Genomic DNA, 15,446 nt, shown 5'->3' with positions numbered 1-15,446 from the left:
CGCATTGCTTTCTCTACTCTCACATACTAGCGATATGTTGGGGGAAGATCACCTGCCTCTAGAGGCCAAGCATCGTTTCGAAAGGGTCTTTCTATTATGTATAATAGGGATACTTCAACTCCTCGCGCACTGAGACGGTTGTTTGCTGTCTATCTGTCCGGCATATTTCAGCCCGCGGAAAATAGCGCCGTTTACCGTTCTACTCCCACGTGGTAGTAGCACATGTGATATTCCATTCTTTCGGATGTCGCACACGAATACATCGTCCGATGCTTTTATTATTAATAAAACCACCGCGTATTCTCTCTTACCATTAATGTCGTTATTATCGTAGAAGAACCGAGACGGTAACGTCATTTCACTTATTGAAACGCGATAGAGATCTATCGAAATGCGAAAAGAGATCCTACCTCCACCTCTTAACGCGAAATACTTTCCGCTTCTTCCGCTCTTCCGCCAACGATACGATCCGATTCATTTTTCAGCAGAACAACTCGTAAAGGCGTCGGTGCTTTTAGTACGCTTCTTCTCCTTTTTCTTTTAGTATTACCTTATTAGTTTTTAAAGCTTCCACGAAACTTTTGGCCCGTTCTTTGTACGTGGTGTAAAGCGAACTGCAGGGAAACGTCTGTATGCTTTCTGGCTAATTGACAAGTGCGGAAGCGTGAATTAAGCTAGGGGAATTATGTAATTTTTAAAAATAGCGTATATATTATAGACCCATTCAGAGGTTTAAAAATATAAATTTATTATATATTCATAAATATAATAATTAAATTTAGTACAGTGCCAAATGTTTTGATATTTAATATGTTTTATGCGCGCGTTATATAAAATATGTGATTAAGTCCATTTAAAATTTATTCACAAAATATTACAATACCTTGTTATTTAATTACAATTACTGAAGCTCAAAATCGTGCAAATTTTATTTATTAATTTATACTCTACTAAAGTTTTTCGTTGAATTTTACAAACTACTAAATGTTTCATGTACAATAATAATAATTTATAAATTATAAATATTGATTAAGCTTAATTACACAAAACACAATATTAACGAACATTTTAACAGTAATAAAACTGCACTTTATTATTGTACGATTACTTCATTTTAATTTATTTATTATAGTTATCGCGGTCTCTTCATCATCGGAGATATTCACGATATCGCATATTGGGAATGTTAATAGTCCGATGCTTCCAATTTATAGAAAAGCAATTTTCCGGTCGATCAATTTTCCTGGCATCGCCACCGATGCATCCTTCGCATCTCGATAAAAGACATTACCGTCTTTTTCACGCGCGTCGCAATTATGGCGACACGCTTATAAAATCAATTAGAACGGAGCGCGTTCCACTCTTTTGTCCGAAACAGCTGATGCGTTTTAGCTTTTAGGTCGATTATTTCTCTGAAATTGTAACCGCGCTCCTATGGCGAGTTTTTTAATCCAGACTCAGTAACGATACACGGTGGTTTCTTTCCGCTTAATATGACGCCTATCCCTCTCGAAATGGAATGATTCGCACCAGTGGAGAAGGCTCGACTAACGTTTCGCAGAAATCAATAGTTCTGCGAAGGACGACAAATACGAGGGATCGGCCCTTTTGCCTTTATATCTTTCTGCTGGTAAAGTTAGCCGAACAATTGCCGAGTCGCGTGAAAAGCGCTAAAATGTGAGGAACATTTGGTTTCTCGATGGATAGAAAGTATCGAGCAGGAGCGGTATCGAACACGTTGACAAATTTACAATCGTATGTGGAATTTTAAACTACGGCATATCTCATCGACTTTCGTTCGCCCACGTACGTATGTTTCGTAAAAGGAAATATTCACGTGGAAAAAGCTTTGTGGCCGTGCTGGAATGCGAGATGCTGCCCGTGTAAAAGTGAAAGCATCGAAACTCGATAATTAAAAGCGTTGGCCCTTCGGTCGTTTACGCATACATTTTGATAAATTGAACATTTGAGTAATATATTAAGTACTTCATGTATCATATTTCTTTGTGTAATGGTTATACTTTATTCATTTTAAGAATGATTTTAAATCCTTTACTGGCTTTAAATGTCATATTTCTTCCGAAGAATTCAAGAGGAAAATATTATATGCATATTGAATTATGTCGAATATTTTCTTTTTTATTTAAAAAAGAAAATTATGACTCACTGTCTTCTCTGTAAAAAATATGTTATTGTCCAATGAATATAATGAAATTGATTTGATATATATGAAACTATTTATAATAGAAAATTCGTATACTTCTATAAAAATATAATTTTCGTCATGCTTATTTTATTTGAGATAATTTTTCAGCAAAACTTTGCATCCACTTCATTAAGAGATTAGTATAGTTTCTTGTCTTCGCACTGAACCCCTTCAGTAAGATACAGTTAATGATGTTTAAACTTTTCTACTATCCGAACTTTATATTAGAGAAAAACCGGGAGAAGTCTTTAATTAAACTTTCTAAAAGACGAAATACTTCGAGTTAAAATTAGCGCATGAAAACTCGATCGGATAACTGAACGTTCAAAAAAAATCTCTGTCAAATAATTAGTATCCCTCCTTAAATTACATAAAGAATTTATGTTCATCTTTTGTTATTTATATATTTTTATTTTCAGCGTTGAATACGATCGATTGATCTCGAAATTCTACACTTGTTACATCGTTATTTTATGCTTTAATAAAATTATTATCATATTAACGATGCACATTTTATATTAGAAATTTTAATATCTCATATTTGTCATATTTATACGAACGCGAGGCTCTCTCTCTCTCTCTTCTTCGATAGAGTTATCTCGCATTAATTTTCGTTAATAGATGTATCAGGTCAAATTCACAAACCGTAAGTCGCACGGTAGTGTATAGCATCTGTCAGGCAGCTTTCAGAAAGCGACATCACAATGGCGAGGGCGTAGGCACGGACGTGTTCACGTATCGTCGTCTCGCAGGACCACACAGACCTACCCTATCCTCGTTTCTTTTTTAAAACTCGACGGAAGGAACCCACGAATACGAAACGTGTGTTTCTATCGGACATCTGAATACAATGTCGACGGTACATAAATTTTTTACCATAAATTAAAAGACAGAGCAGCGCGCCCATCTCTCGTTCGCTATTCTTCTCGTCATGTCCCACCTTATATTCAAGAAATAATTGTCACCCGAGAAGATCCACCTAACTCATCTTCTTTTTCTTTTCGTCGACCTGTGTCTCCCGTGTCTTCCTCGTGCTTTCTTTCTTCTAATGTAGAATGAGCGATATGTCGCAGTAGGCGTTCCTTTTACCTTCACCTTTCTACCTTTTTTTCAACCCTTTGCGGCATTTTGACACTTTTTCATAGAAGACGAGATGTGACTCCGCTTAAATTTACGCCGCTTAGACGCTACTAATTAATGCTACCAGTTTCCAGCCGCTTCTTCAGCAGGCAGATACGTTCGCTCGAGGGTATCGCACAGACACACTCACTTCATTATTTTCGAGCGCGGTACACTTTGCTTTTTAAGCTGACCCTCGTAATTTTTTTATAACGTATTTTGGTTATCTCGGGCCGTTACGTTTGGAAAGTATCATAAGAGTCGGGAATAAAATAACGTGAGAGGCATTTATTGTATATAATTCAAAGTATATTCTTCGAGGAACACAGTCTTTTAAAATCGATACATGAAAAATCGTTCGGATTTATAATGTGCGTCCGTACGCGGCGACTGTCAAGAACGGAATCCCATTTTGTCATCTCAAAATGTTCTATCTATATCTTGCCTCAAAAACGCCCTTCGCTAGGCTTCGAGAGGCTTCGCGAATTTTCTATGTTTTACTTGTTTGTTTCTGTACTACTCGTCTTCCGTCTCGTCTGTTATATTTTATTTATGTTTATTTGTGCCTTTGTCCTTTTCGTATATGTGAGTGTCCGTATTCGTATGCGTGTTTTCCTTGTTAATTTCAGGGAAGTATGTGACGATGTAATCGCCACAGTACTCCCCCGCCAGTGCTATACCGATAGCACGATATCGCCCGAATATTGCGCTGTTTCCGCGATAATTTCTTCGCTAGCAGACCGAGACGAATGTTAAATTTTGCTCGTCGTTATGATGCATTCGAAGCGCAAAAACAAGAATAGATATGACGCAACAAAAATACAATAATAAATAATAATAAATAATAATAAATAATAATAAATAACAATGGTATAATAATAAAATACTATTCTAACGCACGTCGCTCTCGGTCTGAGACTCGTCAATTTAATTTTACAAGAATAAAACGCGAAATAGATATACTAAGTTTCTGCTGTGTGTCAAATTCGTTTTTTCGTTGCGTTCCGCGGTTCGTGTCGATCATACTAAAAAATTTTCCAACGAGAACAAAATCAAAGAAAATTGAAATCGCGAGAAATATGTCTTATTTTTTAATTTTTTTATTTTTTATTTTTTTATTTTTTTTTTTTTTTTTTTTTTTTCTCGCGGCGGTTCCTCACGGCTTCGCATGCTGCACATCCTGGTTCCTCGGTGCTACAGGCCCGCCTGGAAACGGACTCGGGAATCGGACCTTTCTTCCCGCTCTCGTTGTTCTCTGGCTCTCTCGGGGCAGCGGCCTCGCGTCCTCTCGCGCGTTTCGCTGCTCGACCTCGATGTCCCGGTCTCGTGCCGCCCGTCCGTCGGCCGCATCCTCTCGGCTCCGTGTCGCCGACCCTGCCGAGCTGCCATCTCCTGCTTCGGGCTGTAAAATGTAAGCAGGTTTAAGACGGTCTATTGAGACCGTTTTCTCTTTGCCGTGCATACGCACGACAAAGACCTTGTCGCCTCGGCTGATCACTGTGTACGGCCCCTCGTACGGCGCCTGCAGCATCTTTTTGGGCCCCTCGCGTCGCACGAACACCTGTCCGGCCGTCGCCAGGTCCTTGTACATGAACGGCCGTCGCTCCCCGTGTCGGGTACCGTCCACCGGTCGTAGCTCCTCGAACTGCTCACGCAGCGTCCTCGCGAAGTCGGCAGCGTCGTCCTCGCTGTCCGTAGGCCGTCGGCTCAGAAATTGCCCCGGGATCCTCAGCGTCTGGCCGTACACCAGCTCCGCTGCGGTCGCCTGCAGGTCGTCTCTCCACGCTGCTCGGATCCCAAGCAGCACCGTCGGCAGCACCTCTGTCCAGCGATCGTCTTGCTGACATTTGATGGCCGCCTTGAGCTGGCGATGGAACCGCTCGACCATTCCGTTCGCCTGCGGGTGGTACGCCGTCGTCCTCAGCTGCTGCACGCCCGTCAGCTCGCTGAGCCGCCGAAAAAGATGGGACTCGAACTGGCGCCCCTGGTCCGTGGTTATCCGCACGGGCGCCCCGAATCGGCAGATCCACCCTCCGTAGAAGGCCCTCGCGACCGTCTCCGCTTCCTGATCTCGCAACGGGAACGCCTCAGGCCATCGTGTGAAACGGTCTACGCACGTCAGGCAATATCGTTTGCCCTCCGAGACCGGCATCAGGATGATATCCAGGTGGACATGCTCGAACCTGCTGGACGGCGCAGCAATTGTTCCGAGCGGTGCCGACACGTGTCGTGATATCTTCGATTGCTGGCAAGGCACACATGCTCGAGCCCAGCCTCGGCAGTCGGCGCCCATCGACGGCCAAACGAAGCGCTGCGCCACGAGCTTGCCCGTCGCCTTTATTCCTGGATGCGCCAAATTGTGAATCAGGTCAAATGCGGCCCGGCGAAAAGGCCTTGTCAAGAATGGTCGTGGTGTTGTTGTTGCCGTGTCGCAGTAAATTGCTCTCCCGATTCCGGGAATCTCCACTTTCTCGAGCTTCAGCCCGGACTCTCGCCGCAGGTACTCTCCGATCTCCTCGTCCTTCTCCTGCGATTCCGCCAACGCGGCGTAATCCAGGGGAGAATTGAGCTCCTCGATCCTCGACAACGCGTCGGCCACGACGTTTTCCACGCCCGCTACGTGTCGAATGTCGGTGGTGAACTGCCCGATGAAGTCCAGGTAGCGGAACTGTCGCGGCGTGCTCTTCTCGGGCTTCTGGCGGAATGCGTATATGATTGGCTTGTGATCCGTATATATCGCGAACGTGCGGGCTTCCACCATGTGCCGAAAGTTCTTCACCGCCAGATAAACTGCCAAAAGCTCTCGGTCGAACGCACTGTACTTCGTTTCGGCTGGGCTTAGCCTTTTCGAGAAAAACGCCAAGGGTTCCCAGCCGTCCTTGCCTCGTTGTTGTAACGACGCGCCGATGCTTTGTTCGGACGCGTCGGTAAACAAAGCGAGCTCCGCGTTCACCTTGGGGTGTCTCAACAGTGCAGCCTTGGGCTAGGTTTGTTTTCGATGCCTCGAATGCCTGTTGTGCCCGCGCCGTCCACGATATCGTCGCCTTTCCTTTGATATTCCCCTGTAGCAGATCGTTCAGGGGCGTCAATACTTCGGCGGCCCCGGGCATGAACCTCCTATAGAAGTTCACCATGCCCAAATATCTCCGAAGTTCCTTCGCCGTCCTCGGCGACTGCATCGTCAGTATCGCCTCCACCCGCGCCGGCAGTGGGCGAGTTCCTCCTTCGGAAACCTCGTATCCGAGGAATTCCACGCTACTCTGGCCGAACCTGCACTTCGCGGGGTTGATGACGACCCCGTATTCTTGAAGGCGCTCGAACAACATCCGCAGGTGTTCGCGATGTTCTTCCTCCGATGATGACGCGACGAGGATATCATCGATGTACGCGTAACAAAAATCGAAATCGCGCAGAACTTCGTCTATGAAGCGCTGGAATGTCTGCGCCGCGTTGCGTAATCCGAACGACATGTACGGAAATTCGTACATGCCGAACGGCGTGGTGATCGCCGTTTTCGGCACGTCTTTTTCCGCGACCGGAATCTGATGATACGCGCGCACCAAGTCCAACGTCGTAAACACTGTCTTTCCGGCGAGAGCCTGCGCGAAATCTTGAATATGTCGCACCGGGTAGCGATCAGGAATCGTTCGCGCGTTTAACGCCCTGTAATCTCCGCAGGGCCGCCATTCCTCGCCTTTCTTTGGCACCATGTGCAGGGGAGCCGACCAGCAACTATTCGAAGGTCGTGCGACCCCGGCTTCCACCATTTTTCGAAACTCTCGCTTCGCCGCCGCCAATCGGTCCGGAGCGAGTCTCCGCGGCCTGCACGCGACGGGCGGTCCCGGTGTCGTCTCTATGTAATGCCGCGTGGCATGGATCGCGCCTCCCGGACGTCCGTCCGGCCTCGCGATGTCGGCGTACTGCTCCAGTAATCGGTGGTACTGCGTTTCTCCCGTAATTGTCTTTACGCTGGGTGCATCACATTGGATGCAACGTCCACGCGCGGTTAGACTCGTCAATTGGTCGATTAAACGCGATCCGCGTAAGTCCACCAGCAGTCCGTAATGTGCGAGAAAATCGGCGCCGATTATCGGTTTCGAGACGTCCGCGACCACGAACCGCCACGAAAATGCCCGTCGTAATCCGAAATTCAATTGCAATGTCTCTGTTCCGTATGTAAAAATCGGTGTGCCGTTGGCGGCCGAAAGTTCGTAGGTGGATCTCTGTCGTGGTCCTCGAACCATCTTCCGAGGGTACACGCAGAGATCCGCACCCGTGTCAATTAAAAACGTCACTTTTGAAGTCGCGTCGGTCACAAATAGGCGTCGCGTACCGTGGCCTGAGTCGCTCGCCGCCACTAGCGACCGGCCCCTGCGTTTCCCTGCTGCATCGAGCAGGGTGCCCTGCACTGTCTGGCGTCCGCCCCGAATTGCCAGTGATACCAGCACATTCCACTGGCCGGCGGATCGCGACCTCCCGATCGCGCGCGCGGGCGCGAACGCGAACGCGAACGCGGACGACGTCGGTCGTCATCGCGACTTCCTCGGTAGCGCGCACCGCCGATCGCCTCAATTGAGTGCCGAATCGCCGCCATCTGCTCCGCGATCTCCTGCTGCATCGTCAGCCGCATCTGCGCCAGCCGCACCTCGAATCTCGCCTCCAGAGACGCGGGATCACTTGCGTTCTGCCCCTGAGGCGCCACGGCTCTCGTCGCTTCCGCCACTTGGAATATCGGCGCCCGGGTTGCCTCGATTATCGCGTCCGCGATGTCCGCCAATTGTTCTGGCGTGTCTCCCGTTCGCGTCACTAAATGCGGCTGAATATACGCCGGCAGCCGACTTAGCCAGATCGTTCGCAGGACCTGGTCGCCCACGACACTTCCGGCGAGGCCGCGCAGGTGCCGCAAGAACTGCGACGGCTTGCGATCCCCGATCTCTTCGTGCTCCAGGAGTCTCCGGGTTTTGTGCTCCTGCGACAAGCTGAGCCGTTTGATCAGCTCTGATTTCAATGTCTCATACGCGCGTTCCGCGGGCGGATTCATGATGACGTCGCGCACCTCGACCGTATAGCGCGGTCCGATGGCCGTCAGCGCGTACCCGAATTTCGTTGCGTCGACCGTGATTCCGGCGGCTTGGAAACTCCGGTCGACGATACTGAACCAGAGCTCAGGGTCCGACGGCGTGAACTCTGGCATTCGCATGCCCACGCGGCTCACCTCAGGGGCGGGTAAAAAATACCCTGGCGGCTGCTCAAATCTCGCCGGTTGCATCCCGGGCAGACTTATCGGCATCCCGTGGAGTCGCGGCTGCTCCAGCACTCGTGCCTCCGGCTCCGTCAGCGGGACGCTCGTTTCCTCGTCCCGTGTCACCACCATTGCACACGCACCGCACTCAGTAATTCGTGTGGTCAGAAAAATATAAAAAATCGCGAATTCCCGCTCGTTCGCGATCACGTCGGGGTCACCACTTTGGTTATCTCGCGCCGTTACGTTTGGAAAGTATCATAAGAGTCGGGAATAAAATAACGTGAGAGGCATTTATTGTATATAATTCAAAGTATATTCTTCGAGGAACACAGTCTTTTAAAATCGATACATGAAAAATCGTTCGGATTTATAATGTGCGTCCGTACGCGGCGACTGTCAAGAACGGAATCCCATTTGTCATCTCAAAATGTTCTATCTATATCTTGCCTCAAAAACGCCCTTCGCTAGGCTTCGAGAGGCTTCGCGAATTTTCTATGTTTTACTTGTTTGTTTCTGTACTACTCGTCTTCGTCTCGTCTGTTATATTTTATTTATGTTTATTTGTGCCTTTGTCCTTTTCGTATATGTGAGTGTCCGTATTCGTATGCGTGTTTTCCTTGTTAATTTCAGGGAAGTATGTGACGATGTAATCGCCACAGTATATTTAAGAAAAATAAATAAAAGTTTACTAGAAACTATTAAATATTTTGCAAATTATATATTGCAAGAGAGGCAAGTGGATGACAAAATATTCTTTAATCTTACAATTAGTCGTAATTGTAAGTGACATTTTATTATCTAACATTTATTCTAACATTGATAAAAAGTGTAGAATAATTAGTAATAAATAATATCTTATCGGATTGTTATTTATAAAGAATTTATTTTAAATTTACCAAAGATTCTATAGAAGTTATGCCGTTCGACATCTCTCTTTTGCGTCAGAATATTTCTATATATAAATTCTAAATCTTTAAGAATAGATATTATATATGAGAAATCAATAATATATTTCTATTACAAACGACATCTGACATTTTACAGTAATGCGATTAAAAAAAAGGAACTGCTCTGCTAAAGACGCGATCAATAAAATTGAAAAATTGAGATTTCGCTAATTATATATAATAATCGCGTCGCGTTAATTTTCGTCGGAATGTACACGGAAGCATTTTTCGAAAAAACGACGCTCTTTCCATTAATATTATATTGACATTTATTAGTGAAATTCGGCCAAATCGTACAATGGAATAGCGAGGCCTTTCAAGCGAATATGGGTGTGATAAGCTGAGCAAATATGCTTATCGATAAATACAGGCTAGGACCGTCAGAGCCTGTAGCATATTATACAAGCGGAATTTCGCTGGAATAAAATTCATCTCTCCGTTGCGATCTGCATTTATCGCGGATCGCGACATAAACGCGCCGAGCGTAGCGAATCCTACCCATTTCCCGCCGTTTTTCGACACACCGCTGAAATTCTCGCCGGAAAAATCGGATTTTTTTCCTCAGCTCTTTTCGCCTCTGTTATTTGATTCACACCGCGCGATGCGGTCGTTTTCGACGGAGGAGGGACGAGAAGGTAGGACTAAATCCGAGCAGCGCTATGTTTTATTACAATAACTTTCTCTGGAAATGGATATATATGGAGACTGGCAGGCGAAGTTAAATCCACGCGGAAAAATTCTACGACAGACCATCGTCTCTCTACTTCTTGGATCGCGTGTATATGTATATGTATATGCGCGCACGTATTATGAGAGTCGAAATAACGAAATGGAATTTTTCTCTGGCAAAAAATTTCATGATATATCTTAGAGCAAATAATTTAACGTGCACAGATTTGCGTATAATGGAGATGAAAGTTGTGAACATTTTCGCGTTCCGCTGTTTACCAGCATTAGCGGTTACGTGATAATTCTTAAGTCTTCCCTCCACAGTTTGAAATCTTGTGATAAGATGAAGAAATGTTACTTTAGCTTTTTAATATATAGATATTGACTATTAATGAAAGAATTTCTTTAGTCTATATAATTGTTCAAATTCATGGCACGCAAGCATGCTTTGATTTGTATTATTTTTCTTTGACGATGTCAATTTTCGTCAAATTGTTTCTAAATATTAAAACGAGTAATTCACGTCTCGCATCAAATAATCATTTGCAAAAAATTTAAATCAACTTCCATACCGCACTAGTGGCAAAAATGTGAAGAAAAATACTCCCTATTAGGGAAATTTACGTGATACGCTCAGCCGGGTATTCGCAGGTCGAACAAATATCCGCGTTGAACACGAGAGAATTCGCTTCGTGCATCGTCGATTCCCCAAAATCTTTTAGCTGCTCATCGAGCGCTTCGTGTGTTATTTCTCCCAAGAAAAACAACAAGAGCGCAGATCTCTCGACCGGTTACCCGCGAGGGGTGGCCGTTTCCTGTGATGGCAAGTCGCGCGTACGAGCATGTTTTGCGAATGCAGGACCCATCCGTAGGATTTCAATAACCATTCCATAAATAGCTCGCGGGATTTCGCGGTCCCTTCGCTCGGAAACTCTCTCTCCGTTCTCTCCCCCGCCTTCTCCTCGTGTCCCTTCCCATCAGGCTTTCGTCTCCCCCTCTCCCCCTCTTCGTCCCTCGACTTCCCATTCTGGCAGTGCGCCCATGTAAATGAAAACAAATACTTTCCCTGTGCGCGCCGCTTTTATTGCCTTCTTGATGCATGCCTTTATAAGCGGAACGAATGGTTATTACTCGGCCAACTAGATCTATACATACACAGTGCGCATTTATACAGCAAATTCGTATGCCGCGACTTCATCACGATACGTTTGCGATTTCATAGCGTTGCTCCAAGCAAATCGCGGGTAAGCAACAGTCGGTGATATACTTTATCACGATTAAATTGTCTGATGCGCCAAATGAGAATAATATTACAGATAGATTAATGTTACATTAATTTTTTCATTACATATACTTAACATATAGGTACATACATATAAAATTAAAATATTGAAATATTAATAATATATGGAATTTTTTATACATTTTTTTTTCAATATCGATGTCGATATATTTTCTCGATATAATATTTTGGATAGAACAGTAGTATAGTAACTTTTCGAACCAACATTAGGAAGATAGTCGAATTAATATCGAAGTACCCCGAATAAAATTTTAGTGGGAAAGTGTGCGCAGCAGCGAGAGATATGGACCACGGATCTATGGATGCCTTCCGCAGATTCTTCCCCAATTTTCCTGTAGAAGTTTATGTACTTCCCGGTACATTAGACTTAATGGTTTCCTTCAATCGAAATTTTCGAGTTATAAGTGGGCCGTCTGTGGGAGACTGCGCATGTAAAATCTCATCGCACTTTCGCGAAATAACGCGCCTTTTTCTCTAATTGTTTTTTTTTTTTTTTTTTATTTCATTTTTTGTGATCGATTGTGTCGATCACTGCTCATTATTTTTTTGTCGGTTATTTGATGAGCTCAGATTTTCAGATCGAATCCCATTAACTTTTTATAACTGTAATTTCTTGAAATGTTTTGAAAATATTGAATATCTCATATTAAAGTTTCGTTAAAATAATTCGATAAGATAACAAAATTTTTCAGACATACATCTGTATTGAATATATCGCTTTAATATTTTGTTCATATTCTTGTTACCATTTGTAATAGCAGCACTTGTTATACTTTCAAATATATTCTGCTATGCATGGCAAATACTCCGTTATTCAGTATTATCAAACACGAATACTAATATATTGCAACGATATCGATATTTCGCTAGTCCGTTTCAACTCGCGATATTTTTTACATATAATATAGTATTCCAAAGTTCCATTATTTCCGCTTTATTTATGATTTTTTTGATCAATTTCAGAAAGATCGTTTTACTTCCTAATTAAAATTCATTAAAAGTTCTCTTCAAAACAGTTAATTTGATTTATATTAATTTTAAATACTCCTGAAACTTTTTAAAGTTTTAAATTAAAATTTTGTTAAATTTGCTACGCGATTTAATAAGAGCAAGTATAGTTTCTGTTTTTTTTTTATTTGTATTTCTAAAAAGGAGATTTCATCAAAGTATCTGGACATTTAATTGCTCGTAATTTAAAAACTATCGGTGCTGCAATATACCCTTGCAGAAATATCGATTCTACACTGATCAAAGAATCTGAGGAATAATAGAACGCGCGATAAATTGAAACACCGCTGTCGCGGCTCTTCGCTTCACGCGGATAACAATAATGTTGGAAGAACAGGCAAATGCTTTTATAGGTTTATTTCTACCGCCTCGGAAAGTAGATCTAGGGTAGCGCCGCTCGTTTCGAATCGTTCGAGCCGAACTGTATCTGGGAATGTCCGCATAAAGAGAGCATGCTTGGAAGAACTAAAGCGCGGAAGAAACACGGCCGACATTTGTATGCCGCGGCGGGCGAGCATATTTAGTGCATTGTCCTATTTCGCAAAGCCTCCTCCCTCGTAAAGTAACGTTATACGGACGCCTGTCGAGAGGGCGTGTGGCCGAGGTCGAATAAGGGGTCGAGGGTTGGGGGATAAGTTACGGCTGTGTACATTATATCTCCGGTGGTTGTGCGAGCGGGTTTGAAGACATCTTGGGACACCTTAGACCTCTAGAATTATGCGTTATCGCTACTACCATTGCTACACCGTTGTCGCGGTTAAGGAATAACGCAAAGCTGCCGACAAGTTTGCTACGTAATTGCGCCTAATACATCACGAGGAACACTACGAAATACATAAGCCGTTCATATATTTATATATGGAACAAAATAAAAATTTCTTTTTATGTTGTGATTTTTCTTTACCCCTGTCGAGTTATTGAAACGTTTGTTTTATTTTATATCCACCAAGTTTAATTTTGTAGAAAACCGTAGCAGAAGTTAAGTGAGATTTTTATAGAATATTATTAAGTAAAAACTTGATCGATTATTGTCACATAATTGCCTTAGCTATGTGTATACATATATTTCTTATCGGATTAAAGTTATGTAAATAATTGTGTGAAAATAATAGGATACAAACGAGATGTATCTTATAACCACAAATTTATTGCAAAACAAAACCGCAATTTGTTGGAATTTTTTGGTAAATTTCTGTCAGGCGTTTCTCTCTCTCTTTCTCTTCTTTGTTTCACACCGTTTATAGTTACAGGCTTTTGTTTTATGGATCAACCGCAGATGTGTTCGCTCTAAAAACAAAATAAAAAAATAGTGACGTTTAATGCTTTTGTCTTTGATGAATTTTTATTTGACAGAGTGTAGTTAACTCCAAATAAGAGAGTGTTGGATTATTGTTTCAACTCTATATATAAAGCAAACTCTCACTCAATGGTTTTCATTTTAATATTGACATGACATTTTTGATTATTGATAATAAAAGATACTTTTTGCAATTATAACTATTTTTTAATATAACACATTTTTTCCACGTATTTGATCAGTAATTTTAATTAATTTGATCTCTGAAAACAATTAAGAACAGTCATTTTTTTTTAATAATAGCATATAATTGTCAAATAACATTAAATATATTAATTTAATTAATATTAATCAAAGAAAGAAATTAAGAGAAAGCCAATATAATATAGTGCGATAAAAATATTTTTATAAAAAAATTATTAACTTTAGGAGAAATATATATATATATATAATTTATACAATTTTATTAATAATTATTAAATTATATATATATACACACAATGGACTTTCCTATTTAACCCGTTCTACCGGCATATGAGAGGTGGAGCGATTATTATCTGAACATACCTGTATATACATTAGCTGATGGTTTCACATTTAATATATTTCTTGCTTGTTTAAATATTTTTATTTGCATATTAATTAAAAAGGCACTTTATATTATTTACACAATTCTTTTAAGTTAATTTGTTAAATATCATATACACATTACAGCACTTTTTGCTCTGATATCAACAAGATACATTTACTTTCCGAGTTCTCGGAAGCTGAAATTTAATATCACGAAGACTTCGTATACTTTATACTTACTTCTTGTTAGTAAATGATTGGAACAGGAGTATCCGTTAACCTCTGAGACTCCTACCGTTATATATTACTCTGAACAGCTCGCTACATCGTGAATTCTGTATTTTTATCAAGATACCAAGAGAGAGAAAGAATAAATATACAAGTAAAAATTAAACCATTTATACGCACCAACGTTTTAACAATGTTTTAAAAAAAATGTGTGATTTATTCCGCGTAGAAGCTAGTTATAACTCTTATATATGTATAAGCCCTTATTATAATAAAGTAATGAAGAGAAATAAGCTTTGTTATAACATATAAGAAGAGACATATATATATTTTTTGACGATTTATTGTTCTCATAATAATTCATGCAAAACGCTGAATTTCACTTTGTTTACATATCTATTTTTCCATCTGTTAAATGCAAGACGCGTTCGGCTGTTAATTCTCTATTTTCGAAATCTTTATCACCGCTACAAGTATTGATCCGCTTCGATTTAATCGATTAAATAAAGCGCAAGAAATAGAATTTAATTTGATGTATCGGGTGTCTCCTGACGTATTCCCCTTTCTTGCACATCCGGTATCCCTTTCTCGTCCTCCCTTTCTTTTTTATTTTCCTCGAACTCGTTTTTAATATTGCTCCGCCCTGAGTTCGTTTATACATATGTATGAAGAGATTTTAATGTTCTTCCGACGTGCAGGCTGCCAACGCGGCACACCAACATTATTGCACCTAACGCGCTTCGGTCTGATGCACGTGGCGCACGGGGTTCTGTCTCTCGAAGAGATCCCACACACAAGTACTTCCACGGTCCCCTCGACCTTATTATACCGCAGTCGCATAGATTGAAAACTGA

The 15,446-nt window shown here is 42.2% G+C and overlaps 2 protein-coding genes and 1 long non-coding RNA gene across 6 annotated transcripts in view; 1 reads left to right on the top strand and 2 right to left on the bottom strand.

Annotated features, from left to right (window-relative positions):
• LOC114941718 (SAM and SH3 domain-containing protein 1) overlaps positions 1 to 15,446 on the top strand; it is a 310,795-nt gene that overhangs the window by 64,276 nt on the left and 231,073 nt on the right. The window lies entirely within an intron of this gene.
• The window catches only part of LOC114941725 (uncharacterized), a 124,044-nt gene that overhangs the window by 29,938 nt on the left and 78,660 nt on the right, over positions 1 to 15,446 (bottom strand). The gene's annotated exons all lie outside the window — the stretch shown is intronic.
• LOC146720859 (uncharacterized) lies at positions 7,673 to 9,084 on the bottom strand. Its single transcript, XM_085487909.1, has one exon. It carries the CDS (start codon positions 8,697 to 8,699, stop codon positions 7,683 to 7,685), a length of 1,017 nt encoding a protein of 338 aa, XP_085344035.1. The 5' UTR covers positions 8,700 to 9,084; the 3' UTR covers positions 7,673 to 7,682.

The sequence above is a fragment of the Nylanderia fulva genome, unplaced genomic scaffold (assembly GCF_048542155.1).
Source record: "Nylanderia fulva isolate GAGA-0341 unplaced genomic scaffold, ASM4854215v1 Scaffold6, whole genome shotgun sequence".
NCBI lineage: Eukaryota > Metazoa > Arthropoda > Insecta > Hymenoptera > Formicidae > Nylanderia > Nylanderia fulva.
Note: the sequence above shows the minus strand (reverse complement) of the source record. Positions and strands in the feature narration are given on the sequence as shown.